This window comes from Caretta caretta, chromosome 1 (genome assembly GCF_965140235.1).
Source record: "Caretta caretta isolate rCarCar2 chromosome 1, rCarCar1.hap1, whole genome shotgun sequence".
In the NCBI taxonomy this organism is placed as follows: Eukaryota; Metazoa; Chordata; order Testudines; family Cheloniidae; genus Caretta; species Caretta caretta.
In genome coordinates this window covers 164,777,162-164,789,907 of record NC_134206.1, presented here as the reverse complement: position 1 = coordinate 164,789,907, position 12,746 = coordinate 164,777,162, and the positions used below count along the sequence as shown (strand labels likewise).

Genomic DNA, 12,746 nt, shown 5'->3' with positions numbered 1-12,746 from the left:
AGGATAAAGTTTCCCAAAGCATGAATGACTTAAGAATTTAAGCCCCAATGACTTTCAATAAGACTTTGAAACCTGAGTGCCTAAGTAATTTTTGAAAATTTTACTCAAGGCCTCAGTCTTCCAATTAGATTAAACAGTGAGATTACTGCAAAAGTCTTTTAAATTATTACAAGAAAGGCAGTCGTGGACTTTTGGTTTATGAAAACTCCTACCATGATCTCAATTGCCAGAACTCAGTGTCAATTCATGAATGAGTAGCACAAGGAGAATTACGTGAATGGGTGTGGTAACAAAGTGTATATGGGAGACTTAAATATATTTTGAGATTTTTTTTTTAGTATACCTGACAGTGAAATAAATGTATGTACACATGTATTCTATTGAATAAAACACTTGAATTTTTAAATTCAAATTGCAACAGAATCTTTCACTTAAAATTTTTTTTTAATTTGGCCAAAATACTAAAACAATGGTTTGTAATGCTTATAAAGTACACCTCTTTAAATACTTCTTTTTAAACACAAAGGGTTTAAATGTAATTCATGACATAACAGGATTATTGTACATGTGAGAGGGATTAATTGAACATGTGAGACACACAGGAAAACCCAAGTACAATTTTCTAAAGAAAGTTTTGTAAACACTTGAATAAAAAACTAAAATAAAAAAAAGATATCCTGTAAACGTAAGATTAGCTTTATGGAGAAATTCTGTGAATATTTAATGAAAGACAAAATAACGAAAGCTTCTGTTAAATAGCTCATATGATATTTAGAAGGCTGTAGATCACAAGAGTTTTAATAAGCTTGAATCACTTCAATAATGACTTAGCATTTAAAGATCAATTCATAAATGTCTTTTTCAACATTAAACTTTTACACTGCAGACAGTTTTAGAATTTTAACATTATATGACAGTCATTAACAATACACAGTATATTTGCCATTAAGAACCGTTGCCTATATTACTTCAAACTTGCAACAGGTCAGATCTAATTTCTGAACACATGGCTGCTACTCTGAAACCTAAACACAAATTGTGTTCCTTCATGGTTTTAGCAGGGACACTTTTTTTTTTTAAATATACAAAGATAGTTCTGTCTGCAACTGCCATGGAAGGTCATTTGAAGGGATAGGCTTTGTGAGAGATTGTTTCCACTCTCCAACCCTTACCACTCCAGCAATTGGGGGAAGGGTTCTATGCACCTAACAACAGTTCTCTTTTCTTTTTCAAGATAATTTTGGTAAAAACTGGGTTATTCTCCAGAGTTTGTGGAGAAAATTGTCTTACCTTCTAGCTAAAATCCTGTCTTAACCAAGAGGGATAGCTCTGATTGTAATGGTAATTATTTTGATTATTTAAGACAGATCTAGCACTACATTCATTAATTTGTTTTAATATGCAACAAGATTTACAAGTCTACAGCAAACTTAAATCCTTTAAGCTAATTTACGGTACCTGTATTTAAATGACAGAAGCTAGCTGGATCATACAATCTTTCACTGTACCTGATCTGCTAGCTTCAGAACTACATTTACTGCTCTAACACAGAATTCCTTCCATCTGAGTGCACAACACATGTATTAGACCCATATTCATTTTAAAACCCAAACCATGATGAAAACATTTATAAGTGACAAACCTGTCCATAACTAACCTGAAACAGAAGCTTCACACTCAGAAATTCTTTGAGATCTTAAATATGAACAATGTAGCCTACTTTGCAGGAGCCTAATAAAGCATAAATGAAGTTACTTAGCCCCCTTGTGGCTTCACCCAGTATTATTTTTTAAAGTCATTAAAGTTTGTTGGTGCAATATTCTAGGATATATAAGGAGCATCAATCTACTGTACTTATGCGACAGTAAATTCTATAAAATCAAAGACCTCTCCTACATCAAAAATACCATTAAAAATGCCAAATGGACAACAAGTTGGGGAGGCAAGGAGATGGAGCCATTGTGCTACAGCAAAACATTTAATGTGTTTTGTTAATTGAGTCCTGCCACATATATTGCATTGGAACACAGAACTAATAGGATGACAACCTTATCATGAGTTGCGATGCTTTCCTAAGAAATTCTACTTCTCTATAAACACACCATTACTTGCCCATCTACATGGCTGACATTACAGCAGCTAGAAAAGTTACTTTAGAGAAGGCAATTTCAGAGGGTCAGAACAGAAAAGTGTTTCAAAGACTAAATCTTTGAAACCCAGGGAAATGGGCTTGGGAGGAAACCATGAACCTGAAATGCAGAAACAGAACCACTTTTTAGTAACCTGGAACTTAAGAAGAGAGGAAGCAGAATCTACAGTGATTCTTCTAATCAGGGCATCTGAAAACCCTTGGAGATGAACATTCAGGTTTTCTTAGGAAGATTAGCTGTAGACCATTCTAGAATCCAAGTTGAAGAAATTTTAATAAGTCAGGGATTGTTTTTGTTCCTTGATCAGCTATAATTACACCTGGTAAGGAAAAAGCAACAGACTACTGAGGATACTTTTACTCAAACTGATAGTCCAGTCTTTTAAGAGCCTTATAATCACAAAACAGGCTAAGAGAATTACTACTACTGGGTTGAAATACAGTATTGACCCCAGATGTAGCAGTTCTATAAGACAGAGAGAGGAGCATGTGCACCAGCTCCATGTCTCAGTGGGTTTCTAAATAATGTATTCATTATTCTAGTGCTATCAATATGAAAAGGATCTGATGTCTTGTTTATTTCAGCACTTTCCAGAAAGCTCATCAGTTTAGGCCAAATTCTTAGCCACTGTAAATCAGTGTAGTTCTACTGACTTCAGTTAAAGTATGCCATTTTACACTGGCTGAAAATCCAGCCCTTCACTTTCTAGACCCTACTTTCCTGGTTGGACTTCCTCATTGCTTAGCCTGCCTGTCAACCTGGATGTCCTGGAACATGAAGGAGTGGTGGACTGAAAGTAACTCTTGACTTAAAAAGAATTACTACTCTGAAAGGTTTTAATCTTGGACTGCTGACTGTGATATGATACTGGAGTTACATTATCCGTCCTGATTGGTATATGTTGCTGAGCACAGGATTTTTTCCATGAGGAGCAGTGATTGCTTCACTTCTGAAAGTTGCAGTATACTGGCATATAGTGACAGCTCCCTACAAGACCATTCTCCCTGTGCAGAAGCTTCAGTAGATTGGCTCCTTTTGGCTATCTGTGCCAATACAGTCTTGGTACATCTGAAAGCAGAGGCCTTTTAAGGATGTTCCTATCCATCTACTAGAGCAAGGACAACATTAGTTTTGCTAAGACAGATGGCCTGACATCCAGATTCCCTCCTGCAATTCTGAGGGTTGATCATAAAAGTCACTAGAATGCTGTATGAGTTTGGCATAACCTAAGACATTAAAACAGCATGGTCTCCATCAGACCATGATCTCCATTAAACCATGGTCTCCATCAGATATATGCAGTTTGTGGCCATTACTTTTGTCAAGACTTGCATAGGGGTCAGTCTGATTACCTCTTCTAATAGGAAGAAAACTTCCTCTGGGAAAAGTATTTCCCCCTCGCCCTCCCCATGGGTTCATCAGTGACTTGGAAGAATTGTGTTCCTCACTCAGGACCCTATTCAAAGCCTAGTGATGTCATTCACGTTTTCCCACTCACTCCAGTGGCACACTGGAATTCACGTGGGGCCTAATCTAAAGAGACAGAATAAGATTAAGGCCATGAATAGCATTTGCCAAGTTGTCCTCTGTACATAGGTGCTGACTTTTGGTTTTGCCAGAGGATGCCCCATCCTGGCTCCGCCCCCTCCTCCAAGGCCCCGGCCCCACTCCACCTCTTCCTGCCCCATCCCCCTAGACTTCCCCCACCTCCCGGAATGCCTCGTGCCTGCCAACCTCCCTCCCCTAAATACCTCCCACCTGCCGCTCACTCCTTTCTACCCCTCCTGCCTTAAGGACGAGGTGTGTGTGCTGGAGGGGTGCTCCGCCAGTTTTGAGGGGAGGCTATTTTCAGCATATTTACACACTTTAATTCTAGTTACTGAATGTATATCTATCATTGGTATCTCCCCTTCCTGATGTTTCCCACTTCTTGCTCTCCACCTGTGTCCGTTTTCCCCATCTCTCTCTGCTCCCCACCTCCTGGTGGTTCTGTCTCGCGCCCGCTCCCACCCATGAACTCAAAGCAGCTCTGTCTCCCCCCAACCCCAACGGCCAGCCCAGAAACTGCCCACCCTGACACAGAGAAATTGAATTCAACAGCCCGGCATAGAAATGCCCCATTCATTCATCCTGCTGTGTGGCTGCTGTGTCACTCCAGTTCCTCCCAGTCCCCAGGGTTGCAGCCCATCCCAGCTTTGAAGTTCACTCGCTGACTCCCTCACAACTCTGCAACTTTTATGGGAGGGGAGCCTCTGGTGGGACCATGGCCAAAGGCGGGGGGGGGGGGGGAACTTCCTCTCTTGGAGGAAAAGCCCCTCAGGCAGGCTTGATTGGGTGCATGGGGGGGAAAGAGAGAGAAGAGAACAGCTTTCAGCTGGGCAAGCATTACGTTGCCAAGCATGAGAGCCAGTCATGGAGAAGAACCCGCAGGGAGGGTGTTCCCCCTCCTGTCCCCCCATGCACGGGGGAAGGGATGCGGAGCCCTGGGACCTAAATCAGAACCGTAGGGGTTGGGAGCTCCCAGAGCCCGTGAGGGAGGGGTCCGGGCACAGGCAGGGTCCGGGCTGGAGGAGGCTGCTCATTTGCGACTGGGGCTGCAGTGAAGCCCCTCTCACCTTTGGCCGCGCGCACCCGACTGACTGGACAGAGCATGGGGAGGGGACGAGCTGCTGGCCCCAGCCCAAGTTCACCCATCAGACACAAGGGTAAACTTTTCTTAAAGGAGCCATGTCCTTTGGTTTGTCCCCCTGCCCAGCACTAAGTGGGTCTGCAGCTGGTTTCTCCTGGCTAGAGCAGGGCACAGGTCCTGGGGGAGACACCAAAGTGGGCTGAGAATGGCTGTCTCGGTCCTCGAGAAATCCCACCCCCAACCAGCCCCCAGCAGTCCCCTGTGGCCAGCCGAGAAGCTGCCTGTCTGTCTCCCCCAAAACCCCTGCCAAGAAGCTGCCCATGCTGTCTCCCCCACCCCTCCGCAGCTAGCACAGAAGCTGCCGTGTCCTGGCTGCTTGTTTCCCTAGCCCAGCTCCCTTTGCCCTGAAAATTAAAAGGACTCACACCTGCCTGCAGTGGGGTGGAAGCCTGCTGGGAGCTTCAGCAGCTGCAGGGGAAAGAGCTGATAGGTGAGGACTTCGCCGCTAAACAGCTGACTGGCCGCAGCCAGCCAAAGAGCTGATGAGGGCTGTTGCACATGCTAAATAGCTGATTGGCAGTTGCCAACAGCTGATCGCCCCCAGTGGGTGCTAAGCACCCACGGAGTCTATGCCTGTGCCTCTGTACATTTACTGGGATCACAGCAAGTTATTAGGGATAACAGGCAATGTACATCAACCTAATTAGGTCAGTGTACATACTCCAGCCTTGCTCCCGCCGATGTAAGTACCCTACTACACCAACATAACTCTACCTCCATGAGAGGCTTAGGGCTTATGTCAGTGTAGTTAGGGCAACACAGTGTCCATGCAGACACTCCATGCTGGAGCTGTGAAACTGACAAAAAAGCCAGGCAATCACCCCAGGATGGGCTGGGAACAGGAGGAGGAGGAGCCAGGCTCCGTGGAGAACTATGCCAAGGTAAAAGCCCAGGCATAATTGCCCCACACTGCCCCAAAAATATTCCTGCTTCGGGCCTCCAGTGGGCTAGCACCAGCACTGATGGAGACTGGAAGTTCATTAAAGCCCTGTAAATTTTTTAAATTCCTTTTCCTGATTGCCTGGCTTAGTGAAGACACCTAGCACCGCTACATTGTTGAATGCAACTGCCCAGGTGACCATGCCAGTTATGCACTCCAGATGTGCGCCTGCTTAAAATAGACAGGAGATATTGGATCTCATGGGCCCTGGGGAAGAGAGGCTGTGCAGGCACAGGTCCAAGCCACCCAAAGAAACGTCGACATGTACAAGAAGATTGCTCAGGTAATGCAGGAGAAGGGGTACAACATAGACTAGCTGCAGTGCCACATGAAAGCCAAGAAGCTGAGGCAGGAATGCCAGAAGGCCAACAATCGACCAGGTGCTAAAATGCAGATCTCTCACTTTTACAAAGAGCTGCATGCCATATGTGGCGGAGACACCACATGCACAGCACAGGGGAGTCACAGGCCCCTGCTCTCAACAGTGAGGAGGTAGTGGAGGATATGGGACAGGCGACTGGGCAGATCCAGCTACACAGTGAACCAGGACATGTTTTTGATTCCAATGAAGTCCAGCCAGTCTAGCATGGGTGAGCCCGATGCAGGGGAAGAAACCTCAGGTAAGTGTGCAGATAAACTTTCACTACAGGAATGGCATTCCCAGAGTCGCAAAACACATCTTTTGGCTTTTCCTTAATTTAGCCACGCTACAAGAGCTAGTGGTATAACCAAGAAAGGTAGAGTTATCTGCTTTTCATTCTCCTCTAGAGTTAGGTGGCAGGAAGGGTGTGGAGAACGGCATGAGTAGTAGTTTATGCATACAGGAATGTCCGTTGAATCCTCCTGAGAGACCTTGATGAAACTTCCATGGAAGTACTCTGCAACCCTCTGCCAAAGATTTCTATGGAGGGCTGCCTTATTTCTTCCTCCAAGGTAGGACACTTTCCCACATCACTCAACAATAACTTCAACAATAACTTCAGTATTGCATGATTGCAATACACAGGCTGTGCACCACATGGAACCAGGTACCGTCAGGATATCAGCCGCAGCTGTGCTCTCTCTGCCATTGTTACCCTGAGGAATGAGATATCAGCTAAAATCACCACCGCCTGTGGAAAATAAGGCCAGTATTCAGTGCCAGTGCCCTCTTCTACTAAAAATCAATTGCAACCAAGCAATTCCCTCCTCCTTTCCCCAAGCCACAGAGGGTCATATTCACCATGGCTGGTGCTGTGACTGGTGCGGTGCACAAGCAGAAGTGAGAAGAGTGAAAGGGTAGTGCTTAAAATTTTTGGGTAGCAAGGGGAGTGAGCTCAGCATCTTAAGTTATGCTTTCTGTAGAAATTATGCTGACAACGGTACCTCTATGTTTTATCTGGAGGTGCTGCCATTACAGCCTTCAGGGTCTTCCTCTCCACACCCACAGAATGCCTGAGCCAGATAAGGAGGAGAAAGACAACGACTTAGGATGATCTGTTCAATGAGATCCTGCAAGCTAGTGCTGCATGGGACCATGAGCACAAGGCCTGGAGGATGGACATTGCGGACAGCCTGGAGAAGGAGAGAGTGAAGAATATAAAGGCCCAAGAGTCCCAGCAGTAAAAGGAGAGGCAAATGCACCAGGATATAATGGGGCTACTTGGGCAGCAAAACACACATGCTGCAGACTCTGGTAGACCTGCAGGTTCAACAATCCCATTTTTATTAGTTCAGAACATATGCAGCTGAGTGCTCAGCAGTTCTGAAAGCAACCAACTACCTGTTACTGCACAGTGTCACACCCATAGGATCATTCACAAACAAAATTAATACATGCATTGAAAAGGTTATATTCCCCATATACAGTAATCACCACACAATTCCCACCAGGCCACAAAAGAGCAGGGCCAGGTAGAGCACTCTATTCAGGCTCAGAGTTAAAACAGTATTTCAAAGCCTCCAAGCCATACAGTTCCACAATAAGCTCTTTTAATAGCCGTTGTATCTGACTACTCAAATTGAGCAGACAGCCGCTCCACCTCTGCCCTCTATCCCAGCAGAGACTTTTCCCCCTTTGCTTCACAGATATTATGCAGGACATATCAGGCAGCTGAGACCATTGAGGTATTTTTCTCACTGAGGTCCAATTTTGTGAGTAAACTATGCCAACATCCATTCAAATGACCAAAAGCACATTCAACAGTCATTCTGCACCTGCTGAGCCAATAGCTGATGTCATGGGCACACAGATTCAGTGCTCTAGAACAGCTTTGAATTAGTCTTAGGCAGGACCCTTGTCAGTGTGGCACTCCCTCAGGTCACACACTCACTAGGGAAAACCTCCTCAGACTGACCGCGGAGTTTTCAGCACCCCCATTCCACGCCATGAGCTCCCCACAGTAGGTTCGTCTGAACGGGACACCTGGGGAAGCCTTACGCCCTCAAAGGGTGCATGCACGCCCAACTTCTACAATCAGCAGACACTCTCAGACAGAACTGTAACAGAGAGGGGTTTATTAGTTGTCTGGAACACAGGGTAAGAAAGTTCTTCATTAGCACAGAAAGCAGGGAGTCCCAGCGAAGTCCATCTTGGTTGGGCCCCGAGCTTGGGTTCCCTCTCGAAAACCCACAAGAAGGAGACTGTCCTGTTTCCAGCAGCCCACACTCAGTCATGCCCATTTGCCCCTCTGTCCTTTGTTGTGTTTCCCAGGAAAAATTGGTCACCTGGCCTCCACCTCTTTGTTCTTCAATTTGACGCAGCAGTCTGGCTTCTTGCAGAGGATGTGCCCCCCCCCGCCATCAGTTTCTAAGTTACTGAATGTCTAGCCATTGTCTGGGCCCAGGCAGCTAGACAATCACACCTGTTCCTCTAGGAGTCTCTGCAAAGATCAAACACCATTTCACCACATAGTTAATCATGCAACACATAGGGGAAACTGAGGCACGCAGTATTCGTTCAAAATCTTAAGAAAATGCCACACTTCGTCACAATTGAATCATTCCTTGGTGCTGTCCAGGTAGCTGGTGTACAGCTTCATGAGCAATGGGTAGGCTGGATTGCCCAAAATTACTATTAATCCACCAATTGAGAAAGAAAGTCCCTGGGTGCAGCTTTCTGAAGAGTTCTGTATTCTTAAAGATGTGAGCAATTCATCCCCCAAGAAACAGCCAAGTTCCCCACTCATTTGGTTCTTTTTGTAGCTCTCCAAATACTCCAGGATTATGCACTCTGTGTTTGTAACGCTCATAATAGTGCAGAGCTGTGCAGGCTCTATGATGTCAGACAGCGAGGAGGGTCACGCAGGTTTGTGGGATTTTGAAAAAAAAAAAAAGAGCATGAAAATTATGGGATACAGATAACACCATGGAATGGAGACAGTTGCAAAAAGGAAGTTGACCCCATGGTCCCAGACACCCCTGCCTGACTCATTCTGGGCCCCTCACACAGTGTCAGAACTTCTCAAAAGACAGTGTACTGGATGGTGGCAAGTTGCACAGTGGGATACCTACCTCTGGTGCATCACACAGTGCACTGATACAAGCTTTACTGCGAGTACACACACCGCTGCCACAAGGAGTCAAACTATCTCTTAGAGATAGTGGCTACATGCTAATGTAACTTGAGTCAACATAAGTTTGTAGTGTAGACATCGCCTAAAAGGGAGTGGAAGTTCTTCATTCCTTTCTTCAGGGGTATTGTGTAACATTCATACTATTTTATAAAGCATCATTTGGTTGACATGCTACATTAAAATTCCCCTCACTGTTCCTCAGACATTCTTGTTAACTCCTGGAAATGTGCTGGAAATGGCCCACCTTGATTATCACTTCAAAAGGTTTTCTCTCCCCCCACCCCACTCTTCTGCTGGTAATAGCTCATCTTAAGTGATCACTCTCCTTACAATGTGTATGATAAACACCCATTTTTTCATGGTCTGTGTGTATATAAATCTCCTCACTGTATCTTCCACTTTATCCATCCGATGAAGTGAGCTGTAGCTCACAAAAGCTTATGCTCAAATAAATTGGTTAGTCTCTAAGGTGCCACAAGTCCTCCTTTTCTTTTTGCGAATACAGACTAACACGGCTGCTACTCTGAAACCTACATTAAAATGTATTTCTTAAATTCAATGCTGCCTCACAATCTGACATTTTGCACTATAAAAATTGTACTTTTTCAATAGAAAAGAAGTTTTATCTTCCTTATCTCTATTACTACATTAACTAAGATTGAAAATTCCAGATGTTTTTAATGGCTATTGGTCCCAGTATTGGCAAAACTGAAACCTATTCTTCATTCTCATATTTAAATCTCATCTTCATCTACATAACACTTATAATACAGGGTGGCACCATGCCTACAGCACTTAGGAAAACTAAGTCTTGAAAATAGTATGTACACTAAGAAGTCTATTTATCCTCTGACACATGCATAACTTATCAGTGGCACTGACACACTAACAGGATACTAGGCCTTAAGTGATAAATAAAGTTTTAACTTTTCATGTAACTACACAGTCTTTTAAAGTGAATACAACCTTAAACGTAAACACTGAAATCAGCGGTTAATACTGTTGCCAGTTTTTAAAAATGTAAACTCTCATCTTTAATGAATTGTAATTATCTGGAAGCTCAGAGACTTACTACTGGTCTACTGCCATGACAACCAGTACCTGTACTTTAAAAAATAAAATAAAATAAAAAAAAAGACACTTAAATTTGGCCCCTAAATCTGAATATTATAAAAACATGCTTTTGCAAAAGATAAAAGCCAGTACAAATATTTCCTCAAGTTTTTAATCCAGCAAAAACAGTTGATTTAAAAACTAAACAATCCCTTGCAGTGTTTGAAAAGCAGCCATTACAAGTAATAAGAGCATAAAAGCAAAATGAAACAACCGATTTGCATCTTTTTCTACATTTTTAATAATCCAAGGATTACTAGTAACATAGGCAAAGATCTCTTTACAACAGAAGGCACTGATCCTGCAAACATGTACTCACTCACTTGCTTAAATTTACTTGTGTGAGTAGTACCATCAACTTCAAAGAGACTACTCAAACAAGCGAAGTAAAGCATGTAGGGCTCGGTCTATGCTAGGAATTTATGGTGGTATAACTGTCGCTCAGGGGGATGGAAAATCCACATCCCCAAGCAACAGAGTTACACCAACCTAACTCCCACTGTGGACAGTGCAATGTTGACCAGAGGGCTTCTCCCATGGACAAAGCGACCACTTCTTGGGGAGGTGGAGTACCCAGACCACCAGGAGAAGCCCTCCCATCTGCACAAGTCCCGTCTTCACTGAAGCGCTACAACAGCGCCGCTGCAGCATTTTAAGTGTAAACAAGCCCTGAGTATAGGCAGGTTCTGAGTTTAGTATATTAAGATGTCAAGGTCTGCTTGCAATCATTTCTTTAAAAACTGATTATTTCTTTAGAACTAAATCCTCAGGTTAGGGACCCTCGCCACAAACCTGAAGACACCTAACTAAGCACACGCTATCTTCACTCAGAGGAGCAGCTATCCAAAAAAATCAAAATCATTACCTGCATATATTTGTTTAAGTTCGAGAATTATTCCTCTTAAGGTCACGTAGGTTAAAATGTAGCCTATCACCGGGCACAGCCAACAGTGGCCGCTGGTTTAATGCAAGGGAGTTGCAACAGAAGGGCATGGGATCTCTGCAACAGGAAGTCTGTGGGACAGGGTCACCCCCCAGCAGGCGCCGCTGGAATGCGGGGGGTCACCGGCCTTTGCTCTCAAGCAGCGCTTGGAAGGGGACCGGGCGGGGGGGGCCAGGATCCAGGCAAGTGCTGCAAATGCTTCACCGACCGGCCTCCAAGGGCTCCCCACCTCCCAGCTGCCTGCGGACGTTACGTTCCACCCAGACGCCCGGCCCCCACCGCATGACCGGCTCCTCACCAACGGCCTTCCCAACGGCCGCCCAACCGCCCCACGCCCGAGCCGCGGCCCGCCAGCGACGCCCCACGAGAGCAGCCGGCTCAGGCAGCCCTCGGCTGTGCCGCAGCCCCCCCGCGCGGCCTCCCCGGCCAGCGGCCGAGCACGAGCGGGGCCGCCAGGCAGGGAGCGACGGGCACCCCCGGGGCACGGCCAGCTTCTGCTCCGGCTCTCCCTGCTCTGCCCGCGGCCGGGCGGCGAGCTCTCCTCCGGCAGCCCAGCGAGCCGGAGCGCGCCCTCCCCCCCCCCCGTGCAGCGCCCGGCTCCGAGCCCCGGCAGCCGCCGCCGCCCCGACGGCAGGGAAGGGAGAGGCCACAAAGTGACCGAGCCGCCATGGCACCGGCGGGGCTCGCGGCAGGTTCCCGGGGCCCCAACCCGCGCTCACCCGGCACAGGGTGTCCTGGAAGAGGCGCGGGTCCAGGTTGCAGGCGATGGTGGCGGTGGGCAGGTCCCGCAGCGCCACCGCCTCCATCTCGCAGTCGATGAAGCTCCAGTCCGACTCGGCCTCCGGCGGCGCCTCCTCCCCGGGCTGTTGCGGCTCCCGCTCGCTGCCTGCCGGGCCCCTCCCACCCGCCGCGCCGGGCAAGCGGCTGCAGCCGGCGCCCTCGCTCTCCATGGGGCGGTTGCGGGGCCCCTGTCCCGGCCCAGCCGGGCGGCGCTGCGGGCTCCTCCTCAGTTGACGGCGCCGCCTCCGCCCCCGGCCCCGGCGTTAACCCTTTCCCCGCCGCGCAGGCACTGCGGACTGGGGCAGTCGGAGCCAATGAGGCGCCGCGCTGCCTCTACCTCAACAGGTGACCGGCCCGCCCGCCTGAGCCCCGGCCGCCATCTTGGGTGAGGGCAGCGGCCCCACTTCTCCCACAGCCCAGCAGCGGGCAGCCGGCGCCTCCTGCTGCGCGGCGCGCGGAAGCTCCCCAGGGCGTAGCGCCGGCAGCATGGGCCAGCAGCCCTCGGGGGGAGGATCGTGGCTGTCCCCGGCCAGGGAGAAGTAGAAAATATCACCCCCTGGACCGGTCCGCTAGCTGG

At 47.2% G+C, this 12,746-nt stretch overlaps 1 protein-coding gene and 1 long non-coding RNA gene across 2 annotated transcripts in view; both read right to left on the bottom strand.

Annotated features, from left to right (window-relative positions):
• RCAN1 (regulator of calcineurin 1) overlaps window positions 1–12,411 on the bottom strand; it is a 76,688-nt gene extending 64,277 nt beyond the window's left edge. Inside the window, exon 1 of the mRNA XM_048867461.2 lies at window positions 12,109–12,411. Within this exon, the coding sequence (XP_048723418.2) occupies window positions 12,109–12,339 (231 nt within the window). The 5' untranslated portion in view covers window positions 12,340–12,411. The remainder of the gene's footprint in view (window positions 1–12,108) is intronic.
• Window positions 8,259–11,783, bottom strand: LOC125644084 (uncharacterized). Its single transcript, XR_007358901.2, has 2 exons — window positions 11,312–11,783; window positions 8,259–9,032 (listed from the first exon to the last, which is right to left on the bottom strand). It is a non-coding gene; the product is annotated as an uncharacterized LOC125644084 (long non-coding RNA).
• Window positions 12,412–12,746: the final 335 nt, after the last annotated feature.